At 47.7% G+C, this 17,109-nt stretch overlaps 1 protein-coding gene across 1 annotated transcript in view; it reads left to right on the forward strand.

Moving 5' to 3' along the window:
• Nucleotides 1-17,109, forward strand: part of CSMD1 (CUB and Sushi multiple domains 1) — a 1,877,909-nt gene that overhangs the window by 1,548,087 nt on the left and 312,713 nt on the right. The window contains exons 21-23 of the mRNA XM_041753151.1: nt 1,277-1,465; nt 11,493-11,662; nt 16,063-16,219. Coding sequence (XP_041609085.1) covers nt 1,277-1,465; nt 11,493-11,662; nt 16,063-16,219 — 516 coding nt within the window. The remainder of the gene's footprint in view (nt 1-1,276; nt 1,466-11,492; nt 11,663-16,062; nt 16,220-17,109) is intronic.

Consider the following 17,109-nt stretch of genomic DNA (forward strand, 5'->3'; position numbering starts at 1 on the left):
GAAACACAGAAGACGCCTCTCCGGGGCTTTGCAGCCCCTTGGATCAGTCACTACATGTTTTAAAACCTTGGGGCTCCGGGGTGAAGCGTCCCAGTCTCCACCTCAGCTCCAGGCTCGGTCTGAGGGTCCGGAGTTCAAGGGCCGTGTTGGGCTCCTCGCTGGACGTGCCGCCGACCTGCACAAATCACAGCAACAAAAAAACCCTTCAAACCTTAAAAGGCAATGAGGTGCCCGGGTTTGAACGTGTGGGACAATTCGTTCGCACACAGCAGGTAGAGGAGGATCTGTAAGGCCGCTGAGGAGCCACGTGGCCTAGCCGCTGTCCACCGTGGCATGGGCATGGGCATCCCCAGCGCTGGGATTGCAGAGCCAGGACCTCAGTAAACATGTTCCTGAGATGTGCTGAGCAAGAGTTTCATTTGCAAGGATTTTGCCTTGAAACCTGGCTGCCAACAATCGCCAGCGCCTCCCCCCATACAAGGGAGTTTATTTTTTTAAGTGTCCAATTAAGTGGTGACTTTATTATGCAGATGAAGCTGACTCCCTCCTGGGGACTCCTGGGATGTGAGCACCAACTCCGAGGGCTCTCACCTCGGCCTCTTCTCCTGGCTCACTTGCACTAGGGTTTGGTGAAGTGGCATTTGCCACCGTGTGTCCCAGTAGCATCTCTGCCAATGCTCAGGGGACCTCAGGGAACCTTGTTGGGAGGAGCTGCAGGTGCACACCGGGTGCACGCAGCCACGTGGGGCCCTGCTCCGCCCTGGGCACCAGCCGCTGGGGCCTCGTGGCGCACACTCAGTTCGCCCAGGGCCCCCTTCCTTTACCTTTAGCAGTGAAACAGTTCCACACTGTTGGAGTTACAGTCGTGAAACGCGTCATCTTAAGGTCGCACATCTTATTATATATATATATATATATATATATGTGTATATATATGTATAAAATAAATATAATAAATAAATATGATTAATTATATATAATAAATATAATTATGTATAATTTAATATAATTATTATATTTATTATATATTATATTATTTAATTATATTAAAATATAATTATAAATTATGCTACAAAATAATAGAATCCCTTCCATTCATTATGAGACAGCTTATAGTACAAGGAAAAACGATCCACAGAACGGTTATGGAGGAGTTTGAAATATATATGTATATATATATTTTTTTCTAATAACTGCCATTTTTTTTGATTCTTGTAAAATAGTATTTGAGTATTCACCCACTCCCGCCAATTTACTCTGTCTCTCCGTGTCTCAGAGTACGACCTGGAGCCCTGTGATGACCCTGGCGTCCCTGCCTTCAGCCGAAGAATCGGTTTCCACTTCGGAGTCGGGGACTCTCTGACTTTCTCCTGCTTCCCGGGGTATCGCTTAGAAGGTGCAAGCAAGCTTACGTGCCTGGGTGGGGGCCGTCGTGTGTGGAGTGCACCTCTGCCAAGGTGTGTGGGTAGGTGGTCACACGCTTTCATTTCATTCATCCAGCGGGGAGAGGGGTGGCGCGGCCAGTGCGAGGGCGGCGGGCACCCGGCCTGGGAGTGGGTCCCCAGCCCTTGAGCGCGGCACCTCCTCCGGCCTCGAGCCCTGGCGGGGCCGCCCCGCAGCATGCGCCCGGCGTGTTTGGGAAGGAACACACACATACACATAAAACTGCAGCTCCCCTGGGACGGAGGGAACGTGAAAGCCGGGAGTGGGCTGCGTTAGCACAGGCGTGGGCCGTTGCGTGGCTGAGAAGCAGTGAGCGGGCCCCGGTGCGACGGCGGCGACGATGCGGGCAAGGGGGCCCCTGTCGGCCGTCACTCATGTCGGGGACCCGGTGACTGCGGCCCACGGGGAGGCCTGTGCTCAGCGGGGAATCCCAGGGGCTGTCACCCTGGGGACAACCAGGAATCCCCAGTGGGGACAAAGCGGCGGGCAGGCTGAGGGCGACAGCACCTGTGCAGCCCAGGGTCACCACCCCGACACCTGCACCTGCCGCCCGGCCACGCCACTTAGCAGGTGAACAGGCGGCAGAAGGTGCCTGACTGGCCCGGACTGCTGGGGGGCGGGGGGCTCCCACCTCCTCCGCAGGTGCTGCGCCAGGTCGTGCAAACGGTCCCAGGACCCGGACAACGGCCGCGTGGCTCCCTAAGGAAAACCCCATCACCCCCCCACGCGCCTCTTCTCCCGTGAGCATGGCCAGGCCGGCGGCGGGTCCGCTGCACGCGTCCTCCCGTGTTCCAGCCAGAGTCCCCCACCCGCGCCTTCTTTGAAAAACAGAATGACACGGCCCAACGCGGATCCGATCAGCTTCGCCTCTCATCGGGGCGCAGGCCTGGTGGCGTCTGCCGTCCGGCTTTCCCCTGAACCCGTGCCTCTCACTTGGGGGGTGATTAGGATGGGGACCCCCTTGGTGCAGGCTCACTGCAGAGAAAGAGGAGCCATGTGTGCTGCGCGGGCCTGGAGCCCGTGGTCCCCAAGTCAGCGATGACCCCGAGGCACTTTAAGGGCTGGGAGGAAGTCCCGAGCCAGGGAAGCCAACGCTTTGTGGCCCACGGATAGCGACGCCACATGCCTGCGAGCCTGCGGAACAGGGGTGTGCTGTCCTCACCCCGTTCCTCGGTGACCCGAGCTCTTACACCGCTGCCAGGATATGGAAGAATAACCCACGTTAGTGTCCGCGGAGCCCTGCGCCGCCCTGAGCCTGCAGGTACCGGCTCCACTGATTCCCAGGAACCAATGAGCTGAGCGGCGTCGCCGTCACATGCGCTGTGCAGACGAGGACACCTGCAGACGTCACCATGACAGGTGCAGGTCCCGCAAGGGCGCCGGGCCAAGCCCTTCCATGTGCAGCCTCTGTTCTCAGCCCCGAGTTTCCTGCATTTCCTTCCAGCCCGCCTGACCACAAAGAGCCCTGCGGGGACGTGCTAGTCACGGTGGCATTTCCCCCGAGGGCGCCACTGTTCCTTTCCTCACAGGCTCCATGGGGGATGGGCTGTGGGGGTGGAGATGCTAGGACCCCGCCGGGTCCTGGGGTCCGGATCCCCCACCCACAACATGCACCCAGCCCAGGAACTCCTGGGTCCCAGACGGAGCCCAGAGGGATTGGGGCCCCACAGGCCCCACAACGGCCCCTCCTAGGGGACCCCCAGGTGCCCCATAACATGCGGCAGTGCCTGAGCCCCATCACCTTGGGGGACTCTGTGGATCCCTGCACGACTCTCCGGTCCTGAGGCAGGAACCAGGAAGCCTGCGCCCAAGGTCACCACTGGGCCCACCCTCAGGTGTCTGCCCATCCTGCTCCCTCACCTGCCACAGGTCAGGCTCTCGGGTCAGGCTGTCTCTGCCCTGTGACCTCTCACCTGAGAGCTGTCCCTTCCCCGTCACCCTCTTACCTGTTAGCTGTCCCTTCCCCATCACCCTCTCATCTGTGAGCCGTCCCCTCCCCATCACCCTCTCACCTGTCAGCTCTTCCTTCCCTGTCACCCTCTCACCTGTGAGCTGTCTCCCCCCATCACCCTCTCACCTGTCAGCTCTCCCTTCCCCATCACCCTCTCACCTGTGAGCTGTCTCCCCCCATCACCCACTGGACCCTCCGTCGTGACAGCTCTACTCTATTAATGTTCCTCCATGTTCCGGGCTCCCATGAGGCTGACCCTGTTTGCACTGGGGCCACCTGAGCCCTGAAATCTAGCTCTTTGCTTATCTGATAGGTGCTGGTCAAACAAAGATTACTTCCCTCTGAAGCTTCTCTCTCTATCTTAACACTTTGATTCTGTGCCTGCGTTTCTTCTTTTAAAATGACAAAATTAAGAGTGACCGATCCACAGCCAAAAAGTTGCAAATCCATTCCGGAGATCACAGGTGACTTTGGAAGAATTTCAGCTGAATTACGAGCATATGGTTTTGGTTTTCCCTAATAAACGTCTCATCTGAAATACAATTTCTAGTGAACACTGAAATTAAGAACTACTTTTCTCTTCGTCAATTCACTAGAAAATTAAAGAGAAATGATCTTCCTGTTCGTATGTATTCTTTTTAGGGCTGTTTCCAATTATTTACTTCGGGTCCTGGAAATAATATCATTATGCACTCTGTAGTGTATAACGGGATGTGCATGCCTTCAGTGCCACATTTTGCATTACATTATATGTGTATCATTCAATTTATTAATTTTTTCAAGTTAAAAAGATGCCCAATGGGTTTATGTAAAAATGGAGGTTTATAGGCGATTTGAGTAAACAGTCATAAACCGGGACAGACTCAGGTGAGGTTTGATCAAGGACTTGACTTTGTAACCGAGGCCCTGTCATCTGTCAGCCCGGGTGCTGCCTTTATCCGCAGGCTCCTGTGTCCTTGGGTCACCCTAGGCAGCTCCCTGCTCTCCCAGGAGGCGTCCTCGGGGCAGGCTCTCATGGCAGCAGACAGTCCTGCAACGCCAGCATCTAGCAGCCCAGAGAAACAGCTTTCCCAAGAGGGTCTGTGCAATACCTGGTTGCCTCTGATCGTCCCACACGCATCACTGGCCTGTTCCCGTCCAATCCCTAGCAAGGACGTTTCTCATTGTCTTAGGATATTTAGGGGCCCATCTACATAGGTGTTGAATAATGAGGAAAATTACGTATTTTATGATTTTTGAGATATTTTGTGACATCTTGTTGGGGAAAAAAAAACTGGCAGGGGAAAGGAGACATGAGTCAAATGAGTAGCCACTAGAATTCTCTAATCTAATATTGCATCGATGAGCACAGATTTTTGAAGAGAAAACTAGCCCAGGCACAGTGTGCTAAGCCTCTAGTTGTACATCAGATAAATTACCAGATAGTATCTGCTGAGAGAATTTTTTAAAAATCAAAGAAAGCAAGAGTTATCTTGTTGTTGAATTTTTGCATTAATTCTATTTGTTGGACAAAATATAGTGTCCTTGGACAGAATACAATGAGGAAAAAGTCAATGGGGACACCTGGGGGGCTCAGCAGTTGAGCACCTGCCTTTGACTCAGGTCGTGACCCCGGGGTCCTGGGATGGAGTCTCACATTGGATTCCCGGCAGGGAGCCTGCTTCTCCCTCTGCCTGAGTCTCTGCCTTTCCCTCTGTCTCTTGTGAATAAAAAAATAAAATCTTTCTTTTAAGTCAACAGTATTAGCCACAATTGTATAATGGATTAAAAATATTTCAGAGAGGCATAGTACAACATTATAGCTTCTTGTATTTTGATGAACTTAACTTTCAATCTTTTGACCAATCCTATCTGAACATTGTTTTCCTAGGCCAAGCGGTCCATTGATTCTATTTATTTCTATAAGTCTTGGTTTAATATTTTGAAACGGAATTAAAAACTGAATCTAGTCTTAAAAGTTTGCTCAATAATAGCATTAAATTAAGAAAATAGACTAAAAAGAGGATCAGCACTTTATGCAATTCTGATATATTCTTTGTAAGTAAAAATAAGATGACGCATTTTAAATAATATAGGCTCTCTCTATCCACATATAGAACAGAGTTCGTACGTCTGCAGGCTGCACAGACAGTATGGACTTCATACACAGAGTCGTACACACACGGATGCATACTGAGGCCATTTTCTGATTTGCTTTTATTTTAGGAACCGAAATATTCTTGGTTTACTGTAGAAAGGAAGTCGGTTTGGTTTTCTGTCTCCTTTTCTAGTTGAGCTACTTTCCATGTCCGTGCTCTTCAAGTCAGGTCCTCAAAGCAAATACGCATGCGCTCATTAACGTGACATAATCAACACAGGGTTTCAGTGTTCTCAAGGCCCCACCGCAATTTCCACAGCTCTTGAGTACCCCCCAGGCAAGCACCTTCACATGCCGCCCCTTGGTTAGGAGGCCCCGTAGCCTGAGCCACTGGGCGCCCTCAGTCCGCCTTAGAGGACACCTGTCACCAAGGGAACCCGAGTCCAGCCTAGGATGCGTGCACAGAGCTCCCCGTGCGTGCCTGCCCTCGGGGTGCAGCCCCCTGAGCCGTTGGGGGCACAGTACCTGCCAGCCCCCCGTTTGGGGAGTTGGGTAGGGTATAGCCTGAGCCGCATAAGGTTTGGCTTCCCAGGTACATCCTTTTGACAGAAGAATTTATGGTGGATCAATTGACTCCTTTCTTATGCTAATTTAATTTTAATTAGTTCATTTCCATGACGATACCCTAAATGGCAATCCGATTTTAATTACATTTTCAGAAGGCTCTTCACAAAAAGAACAAATGATTCATCTTAAGGAAAATTATATCCATTCATCTTAAAGTAATTTTAAATGGATTATTGAAAGAACTTAAAACCGATACATTTAATTGCTCTGGTAATGGAGATTTATCACAGATATTTTCAGTCAAGTTCAAAGAATTTTTTGGAATTCCAACGACTTAAGTTTCGTAGTTTTTGAATGCTGGCTTTTACTGTTTGTGTCTGATTTTCTTTAATTAATTCCCATGGGATGGTGTGTGTGTGGCGGAGGGGGGGGGGGGTTAGTGGCAAGAGTGTCACTACGTTTTGTTGCTCTGCCATTACTTACTTGGAATTTCCAGGAATTCTAGAACTTGCTGTACAAATCCACCTTCACGCTATTGCACCCTGTTTTCTTTTAGAATCTCCAAGATTCATTGCTTTCTCTTAGGCCATTTCCTCTTCTGCAAACACCCTTTGTCAGGACACCTGCGTGCTCCAGACCCTTAGGGACCTCACACCTTGGCCCAGTGAAGCTCCCACCTTCCCCGCCTTTGGCCAAGTCTGTTCGCAGCCAGATTCCCCGCAGTGCTCTCCGCTGAGCCCCATAACAGCCTGTGGGTCCCACACCCAGAGTGTCCACGTGTCCTAGTGCTGCGTCCCCTGACCGTGTCTCTCACCAGACCTTGCTGTTGCCAACGCAGCTACGGCACCGAGCCTAGTGACGGACCCAGGCTCTCCAGATAGAGCGGCACATCACGTCCCACCTTCCTGATGTCATATATTCGTGTTGGTCTTGACATAAAGTCAGAAAACAACAGCAAGAACGACACGTGTTCACTGCAGTAGTGTCAGCCCAAACGTACATGACCGTTTAAACTTGAGGAAAGATGTGAAAGTCATGATTTGAAGAGGAAAGAAAATAATTTTGTGATAATCAGCTTCAAAGTCTTTGAAGACTATAAAGTAACACAAATCCATAGAAAATAGTGCATAGTAGGCAAACATATAAGGTAAAACGTATTGAAGTAGATTTTTAAAAAAATATTGATACCAATTTTGTATACTTTACTGGCAATTCCATACTTTTGGAGAAAACTTCATATGCAAGGCCATCTTTAAGGGCTTCACCAAACTACTCCGGAAAAAAAGAAAGCCTGTCCTTGCACATGTGATGACTCGGCCATGTTTCTTTGAACTGAGTGTTAGAGATACATTAAATAAATGAAATTTTGTTGAATATTTAGTTACGTGATTTACTTGTGTCTCAGGATGGGAAGCAGTTGTTCTGACACGAGTGCGATTTTATTTGGAAGGGGTGTGGATGAAGTAAAATGCAGGAGTGAGGTGGTCGGTCGCGTCCCTGTCATCTTGCTGGAAGCTGAAGCAATGAACTTGCTTGTCTACAAAGGGTTACCGGTCGCAAAAGGCCAAGCAATTGCTCGCATTTATTATTTCTAAACAGTGCACTTCACGAGCACCCCTTACGTATCTGCCTTAAAGCAAAATCCCAAGATCCAAATCCTAATAAAAAGATGTGTAACAGGGCACCTGGGTGGCTCAGTTGGTTGAGTGTCTGACTCTTGATCTCAGGGTCCTGAGTTTGAGCCCCACCTTGGGCTCCATGCTGGGCGTGGAGCTTCCTTAAAGATTGGTAAAATTGCATCTTTAGGTTTAAGAGTATTTTTTTTTTCCTTCTCGTGTATCCAAACATCCAAATCTTCATTCTAGTCCTCCCTTTTTGCTGTATTATAAGAAATAAGAATATGGTTAATGTCTTACATGCTAATATGAAAACAAATATCTCCACATAATTGATGACCCCGTTCCAAGTAAAAGTCCTTAAAAGTATTTTTTCCATCTATAATAGCAAACCCACACTATCTTAGGTTCATCGTTGTTCATAATTAGTAATCCTACGGATTATTAACCACGATATGTTTTCATCAGTAGTGAGGATGAGCAAAGGGCACAGGTCCACTCCTGAGTATGGAGGGCTCAGGTCAGATCAGTAATTGCTCTGTACTAGCTGCGTGACCGTGGCGAAAGCACTTGGTTTCCAGACTATTCTGTTTCAGTTTCCTCGCCTGTAAAACGTGGCCGATGAACCTATTAGACAAGGTTACCGTGAGGATTGCATGAGTCCCCGTGTGTGAAGAGCTCACCACAGTGTATGGGACACGATACGATGGTCACAGTTTATGCATCAGCCTTGTCAGGATAGATTGTCACCTTCGAGCGATGATGCCTGTAACCGAGTCTGGATGATTCTGTGTGTGGAAAATCCGTGGAGGGGAAGAAAAGAGTAGAAACGTAGTGACGTGAAGACCAAAGAGAGGAATTCGAACCTCCATGAGAACAAGAGAAGACGAGCCGCTGCCCACAGGTGCAGAGCCCCAGATACAGAGGGTGCCTGGGGATGCCGGAGCATCCCTGCCCTTGGGAAGGGGGAGGTGAAACCCAGCGGAGCTCATCCCCGTGGCCTGGCTCTCCTCGTGGCGCCCCCCCCGGACGCACCCTGCAGCTTCTCTGGAGTCTCTCCATAGATTCCTGACAATGGCAAAGCTTTTACTACAGGCGTTGGGTTCAAGGCTCACCACTGTGTTCAATTAATTGCCCTTATGCCTTCCAACCCTCCCTCCGTCCTCCTGACCTCATTCAGTCAGGGAGGAAGACCACGGCCTCTCCTGATGACCAGATGGTGACCAGATGGGGGCTGGGGCCCTCATTAACCCCTTCACCTCCAGCCCACCTCTCGGGAGGTTTGACTCAGGACCGCCTGCATTTACGGTGGACGTGCAAGGCACATAGTCAGCTAACGGGCGTGATATATTCGGATGTAGCATAAACCCAAATACATACAACCACTCATTATAGCCATATAAATAATTCCTCAAATGTTTTCTTAGACTAAAAATAATCTATTTGCCACTATCTCAGTATTTTTTACATCTTCCACTGCAAGATTTTTTTTTCAAATTTAAAAAGTAATGGAGGGATCCCTGTGTGGCGCAGCAGTTTGGTGCCGGCCTTTGGCCCAGGGCGCGATCCTGGAGACCCCGGATCGAATCCCACATCAGGTTCCCGGTGCATGGAGCCTGCTTCTCCCTCTGCCTGTGTCTCTGCCTCTCTCTCTGTGTGACTATCATAAATAAATAAAAATTAAAAAAAATAAAAAAAAATAAAAAAATAAAAAGTAATGGATAAAAGGACTTAAATTTGATTTTTGCATGGTTCATTTTATTGATCACTGTCAAATTCAATTTTAAGTTAAAATTCCTGATATTTGTGACTAGGTTTTATATTCCAATTATTATCATAATTCACTTGAGTTTCTTTTTTAAATTGGTTTTAAGTCTGAAATCTTGAACCAGTTTGAGCTCCAAGCCCACCATCCCATCCACACAATAACCAAGTGGGGGGGGTCCTCTACTTTGCTGTTTTGATGTTCCTTCTGGTTATTTTGTTTTTTCTGTTAGAAAAAAAATCCTATTCCTTTAAGAAAGAAATAAAAAAGGCAAAAAATATACAACAAGGCCCATGGATTATTACCATTTCCCAAAGGGATCGCTTACCTAAAACTCTTGTTGAGTTTAGCATGTAAAGTCATGTGTCCTCAGGGCGCCTGGGTGGCTCAGTAGGTGAAGCGGTTAACTCTTGATCTTGGCTCTGGTCTTGAGCTCACGGTTGTGAGCTCAAGCCCCGTATTGCTCTCCACACCGGGCATGGAGCCTGCTTACAGAACATGAAACACAAAAAAACAAGACTGTCCGCTGTTCAAAGAGCACCCAGACATCCAGCATGGGAGATCCATCCCTTGCCTTTCTCCCCATATTTTTTTCTTCTCTTAAAAAATATTTTAAGAGACTATGGTAATTAAACATGTATATCACCAAATATATAAATATAAATAATGTAAATATGTCTATAGCTTAAAAAAATTATGAAAGCCCATTGGCATTTTGTCGGGTCACCCGCTCGTTGCGCTTGTTTCTCTGCACTTCCTCCCCACTGCCCAGCAAGCCTGCCTTCCCGTCTTCACCTGTGGAGGACAAGGGGTAGGTGAGCCCAGATCCTCCCATGTCTTCCTCCCTGATTTCCTCCCAGCCCTTCTACGTGGGGACCATCGTGACATCCAAGTGCACAAACCAGCACGAGCTGATCTTAAAACTCTCTAGCACTTTCCTTCCGGCAAGTAGGCAAGGGAATCACGGCTGGAGGTGGAGCTGATTTTATTCATTGTCGGAGGAGAATGGACACGTCAGAGAAAACCAGTCATGAAAATGCACGTGTGCAGATGCCTGCCACGGTACAGAACACCCACAAAATTAACGTGAGCCCCTCTCGCTCCCCTCCTCACCCCCCTACGTGTGTGCACCTCACGGACTCCACTTCCCGGCGTGCCCATACTCATACTCATTTTGTTGAATTTCTACAAATCACGTACTTGGCACATAATGTGGCCAATAAATTATTTGGTGCAGGGTCCCATGGAGTTCTTCTGCCTCACACACACACACACACACGCATGCACACGGTGTCTCTAGCTTTTGATGACCACTTGGGACTGATTGGATTTCAAGGCTGGGGTCTTTCAGCTGAAGCGTTCACCTTGCAGGTGAGCTGGGAGGATGAGTGACTTGCTCTGAGTTGACAATGTAGACAGCAGTATTTTTATTTTTTACCGCGATTAAAGGTGTTTTCATGCAAATTCAGATCCAGCCCTGAATGACAGGCTGCTTTCCTGGGGGAAGGTGGGAAGGAGCCAACACTCCCCTCCACCGAGTGCTCCTTGGCCCTGAGACCTAATGCAGACAGGCCCAGGGCCCTGAGGCAGGACGGCTGCAGAGGGCAGCTCCCTTTAGGTCCCCTTTCCACGCGTCGGGTTGATGCCACAAAGTACGAGTTGAAAGAAATTCCCTCATCACCCTGGAGTTGGTGGGGATGTTTCACAAGGTAGAAATGAGCCGTGGGGAGGGAAGCGTGTAACTGCCAACGAGCTCAGGGCACAGCAGTTTTATTCAAGATCTCTGTGGGACAGCATGCTGCTTCCATGGAGTAAGAGTTATTCTATGAAAATAAACAAGAAATCTTGAAAATGGATGAGTGGAGGATATGTCCCGATCAGTTGGTAAACAGTAAAAAAGGAAAAAAAAAAAAAAAAGGAAAAAAAAAGAATCACGAATCTATAAAAGCAATATATTAATTACAAACATACATTGAGGGAGGAAAGGGGTGTCACGATTATAGGGGTTTTATGTATTAAGATCAGTAATTCCATTTTTGAATTCTCTCTTTTTTAATGTCCTATTTATTTTAGCTGAATGTGGAGCAAGTGTCAAAGGAAATGAAGGAACGTTGCTGTCTCCAAATTTCCCATCAAATTATGACAATAACCATGAGTGTATCTATAAAATAGAAACGGAAGCTGGCAAGGGGATCCATCTCAGGGCGCGAAGCTTCCAGCTGTTTGAAGGAGACGTCCTAAAGGTAAAAAATATTCTTGAATGTGACGCCATCTCTTCTTCTCAAGGAACCCATTAAACACCTGCCCAGCTATACACACAGAGACGTGTACGCATGTTCATGCATCTTTGGACAGAGTTTCTCCAGTTTGTCCAGTTGGTTTGTGAAGTGCTGAGTGTCACCGGTGTGGTCTTGATCTCTCCGAGTCTGCAATCCCGGTTCTAATGTTTGCTCGTTGTGTATCTTCGACACATCATTTAATATTTGAGCTTTCTCTTCCTTATTCGTAAAAACATGTGATGATGCCTATCTTTGGAGGATGTTCTGAGGTTTAGATTATACACCTTCTGTTGATAGACGTATCTAGGATCGTGCCTAGCACAGTTGTAATTATGAGCGCTGGTGGGGCCCCCGAATCAACACTTTCTATAGTCCTCCCTTTAGGTCCCCTTTCCACGTGTCGGGTTGAAAATGGATGAGTGGAGGATATGTCACAATATCCTCATGTGGTCACAATATCTAAGGCTACAAGGATTTTGATGTGACAGTGGAAGGAAGCTCAGCCACTATCCCCAGACCACAAGGCAGGGTTCATATGGAGAAGTCACACCAGGAAGACAGATTTTTAGTGGACGAGTCTACACCATGTTCACAGGACTCAGGGATGTGCTTGGAATGGGACCAGAAGCAAGAGCTCTGTGCATTATATGGTACAAGTTACCAGAGCCTCAGGGAAGTGCTCTGCAGAGGAGGACCCGGCAAGCCCCCCACATCATAGATGGACCCCAGGAAAAAGGGCAGGAGGACTGGATGCAGGGACATTGAGGTCTTGATCTATAAATTCCAGCTGTACCTGGAAACGCCACCATAGCTCCTAAAGCTTCTGGTATAGTTCCCACCTCTCCGATAACTCTTTGAGAAAACCAGCGCCCTTGTAGGGTCAGGGGGCAGCGAGGGCGCATTTGTAGAACGAGGGCATGCACGGAGGGCACCGGACTAACGCCGCCCTGCTCAGCCCAGTGAGGAGGGAGCTCCTGGTCCAGGTCACACAGCCAGTTTGTGGCAGGAGAGAGGCACGTCTCTCTTCTCATTCCTTTGTGAAGGTCTAGGGTTTCCCAGTCATGTTCACCCCTACATGGACCCACTTGCCAACACATCTCAGATTTGGTTTAGTCCACGGTAAGCGGCAAGCGTAGGAAAAGATGCAAAGAACCAGCCGAAAGGGAAACACCAGAACCCTCCGTTTGTCACCCATTTGCGCAGTGGTTAAAGAGGGGTCCCTCCAGGACCCCACCTGCCCTCGTTAGCTGCACGCGGATGCTCAAGAGGTGCTGGAAACCTAGAGGGCCTTACTCCCTCCTGCATCCCGGCTCGGCTATGTCAATGTCATTGTTGAGAAGAGTAGCTTTATTCTAGTCATTCTTTCATCGTAATTGTCTTTCCAAAGCTCATGCTGACATCACGAAGCTCTGTAATTAAGAAGTGATTTTCAGGCAGGAAACTAGTACATTCTCACTTGTCTAAAAAAAAAAAAAAAAAAATTAAACTCGCCTTATAAGTAAGCATTTTCCAAGCTCTTTGATAACCTCAAATTTAGAAGTCAGTAAGCCTTTGGAGAAAACTTTCAGGTAACAATTAGGTCTCCTTGGTGCAGGTGAGCGATTAAAGACACCGCAGCAACGTACGCTGGTAAATATCATCACCGTGGAAGGAAGCGAATGACGTTCATCCGTGATTACTGCAGTTTAAAGATGTTGATTATAACAAAAAGCAGAAACAAAAAACCTTGCTTACTCCATTTAATTGAAGGGAAACTGCCAATCATCTGAAATGCCTACGTGTTTTGCAAGGATACGTTTTACTGAATATACTAATAAATATCTCATCTCAGTGTTCAAAACATTCCAGGGGGGTTACCTTATATTTTAGCTCTACATGCTATCCCCATTGCTCCTTTGCACATAGTATGGTCCAGTAAGAAAGACCAAAGTTTTATAGTCATATTTTCATGCACAAAAACACGATGTCTCCTTCATATGGGAAAAAAAAATCACGTAAGAGAAAGATAGCTTGAATGAAAATGCCATGAAAGGAATATGTAATGGAAAGAGCAGTTGATTTTGAGTATTTGGGGTGTAGATTCTTTCAAACGGTGAAGGACTCCCCCAGGACCTGCAGCCGCCTCGCCCCAGGACTCTGCATGAGGTCCCCTGATGTGTGGTCATCTGCTAAGGAGGCTCTTCCAGCCTGAGCCTGTAGCACTGATTAAATGCCAAACCCTGAGCAGCGTTTGTGATGTAAATACTTAGAGTCTCCTATTAACCTCGGACTCAAGGAACATTTTTCTCCCACCTAAATGGAACACTGATTCCAGCAGCACGTAGATGCAGGCACCTAGGTGCTAGGGGGTATGCTGAGCTAGCGTGGCTTGTTCCTGATGTAACTGCAATTAAAAATCAAGTCTTCTTGACATGCAGTACCATTGGGTTGTCACTGGTGATCCCTGCAAAACTGGAAGCCACATTTTCAACTTGAGGGAGCTGACAAAAGGATGCTCAATGTGGCGGGTGACTTCTCCATCGCCACGCTCATTGCTGGTGATGCAGACGGACATGGCTGAGTTACTGGCCCGGAGAAGCCTGGAATTCAGTAGAGCAAGGATGCATTTTCAGCGGTTGAGGCTTGGAGGGTACTGGGAGCTGGATGCTGTCCCGGTGATAATTCTAATCTGTGGGGATCTCCCAGTCCACGCCCGCGGAGGTGAGGATGGACACTTCTGCAGAACTCCAAGGACTGAGCTCACATGAGTGCTTACTTGCTTGCATGCTCCTCCAGTCCTTGGGTTTCTGTGACTTACTGAGAATCGCGTGGTATACGGAGTGAAACAAGACCTTTCTGGGAGGGCCTGGAGATTTCCCTTTCTGAGCCAGATTCCTCTGGGTTTACAATTCATCACAGTCTGGGTGTCACGGACCTCACCATGTCTGACGAATCCACGTATTAAGCCAAGTAATGATTTTTTCCAGCAGTCCCCAGTTGCTGGAGGAACTGCAGATTGTTTGATTCCACTCTGCCAGCATAGGCTCTGATTGGAAATGAATAAAATAATGATCTGTGAAATTGATTTTTCTAAATATGTTTTCATCTTTTAGGATTGTGTGTGTGTGTGTGTGTGTGTGTGTGTGTGTGTGTGCAAGTCTGTTGAACCAGGTATATGGTCTATACATTTATTAGAAGAGAGGCGGGAGAAGAAAAGTAAGAATCAATCCACATGAGAAGGAAAATAGTGGGGAGATAAGCACACATTGGAGGAGCCTACTGAGGACTTAGGTGCCCTTTATTTAGTTAGGATTTTTTTTTTTTTAAATCAAGAACATCTGGATGTTTTCCAATATAACGCATGTTCACCCTGCCCTGTCATCCACGAATCTCTTACAGACCCATGTGGTCCCTCCATGAGCCATTGCAGTAGTTCAAAGAGGCAAATGGATTAGCCATCCCCCCTGAGCATCCTGTCCTTGATGAGTGTCCAGCAGCCCCGGCACTGAATCCTCCCTGAAGGCAAACACGGTCTCTCCGGGCGTAAGCAGGAAAGCATCCCGTGTGCCATCCCACATGCCCATGCGCTGACCTGGGCCACAGTCCCCACTGAGGAAGTGGGATTGGCACTCACCCAGGCCGGGGTGGTCTGCCTCAGTGAAACCCGGGGACACAGCCCCGAACGCCCCCCCTTACCCTTGTGCCTGCACAAAAGCAGCCTGCCTGCCTGCCTGCCTTCCAAATATTTGTTATAGACCCCCGTGCTCTACAGCCACCTAGGCAGGTAAAGTCGAGTACAGCGTGTTTTAGAGCAAGACAATGCATGCCTCCGACATTACATGATGGGACTCTCTTATTACGACCAACTCAAGACAAAAGTCACCTCAGGCCCAAAGAGCTGCAAAATGTGACAAGATATTTCCACATCCTGTCTTGTCTTGTGATACAGTCAGAGAGGAGGGAGCGGGGGGAGGGATGAGATGTCCAGTTACTTGCACGATAGTTCACAGACGACGTCACGGCCAAGACAGGACACGTCCCTTCAACTCCGGCAAGTGGATTCTGAGCGAGGGAGACAAAGGTGAATACTGAAACTCAGAAATGCAAATACATATTTGTTTAAGTCTAAGTGACCACGGGAAGAACGCTCAACGCGCTGAGCGTAGGGCGACCCGACCGCAGAGGAGATCTCTAGTCTTGAACCTGGATGGTGGAGGGAACACCTGCTCAGCCACGCCGTGCATTCGGCCCCCACGGGGCAGCACAGGCTTTCCAAGTAGGCCGCACGGTCACATCTTTGAGGATTTGAATTCCTTGTGAAAATTGCTCACAGAATACAAACGGAATTAAGTAGCAGGGAGACTGACGCTGTGACTTGTCCTCAGGTGTATGATGGAAGGGACAGCTCTTCGCGTCCGTTGGGGGCCTTCACCAAGAATGAGCTGATGGGTCTGGTCCTAAACAGCACCTCCAATCACCTGTGGCTCGAGTTCAACACCAACGGGTCTGACACCGACCAGGGCTTCCAGCTCACCTATACTAGTAAGTAGCATACGCCGTGGCGTTTCATTTTTTAAATTTTCTCGGGATGCATTTGTTAGTTCTTTTCTTCTTCTTCTTCTTTTTTTTTTTCCACGTAGCTGATGAATTTTAAATATTAATTTTTTTCCCCTTTCTGGTCTCTACACTTTGTTTTGGATTGCTGCTACATTCTTAATTTAGTCGTGTTGCCAGAAGTGATAGTTTGAAATTTATTTTCCTGGAGGAAGTATTAATATTTTCATAAGATAATGGCTGTACCTGAAAAGAAAATATTATGGCATTTAAGGGCTTCTGGGCATAAAAAATACCGATGATGATTTGGTGCACATTGACAGAGACTCGTATATGTGTATATGAAAGACTTAAAATGAATGTGATGTAATAAGAGGAATAGTCTTTGAATGCCTACCCTGCATCAATACCTTACTATTATATCTATAGATACAGATATTTTAGAATCTGTATATCATAGAACATAAGTTGCATGTGTAGAATAGTCACATATACCTATTATGTCATAATATCAAACACCCCGTGTACTAGGCTCCTTCTTAGCACCAGGAATGTCCTAAACACAAATAATTCCGTACCTGCCAAAGGTAGCAGGTGTGTGAGCTGCTGGAGCCAGGCTGTGATCACAGACTCACAGTTTTTGTTTTTGTTTTTGTTTTGTTTTTTATTTTTATTTCTATTTTCTTTTTACAGACCCACAGTTATAAGCAGGGTCCTGTAGCCCCCCCGCCCCTTAGTAATATAAATCAATATAGAAAAAATATTCTTTTAGAGATGAATGTGAAGAAGACAAAGAAAGATACAGAATGAGGGGAGAAAGAGACTGTGCTTTGAAAAAGAGAAACGTGGGATATGATCAGTGCCATTTCCAACATTTT

Source organism: Vulpes lagopus, chromosome 4, assembly GCF_018345385.1.
Source record: "Vulpes lagopus strain Blue_001 chromosome 4, ASM1834538v1, whole genome shotgun sequence".
Classification (NCBI taxonomy): Eukaryota; Metazoa; Chordata; class Mammalia; order Carnivora; family Canidae; genus Vulpes; species Vulpes lagopus.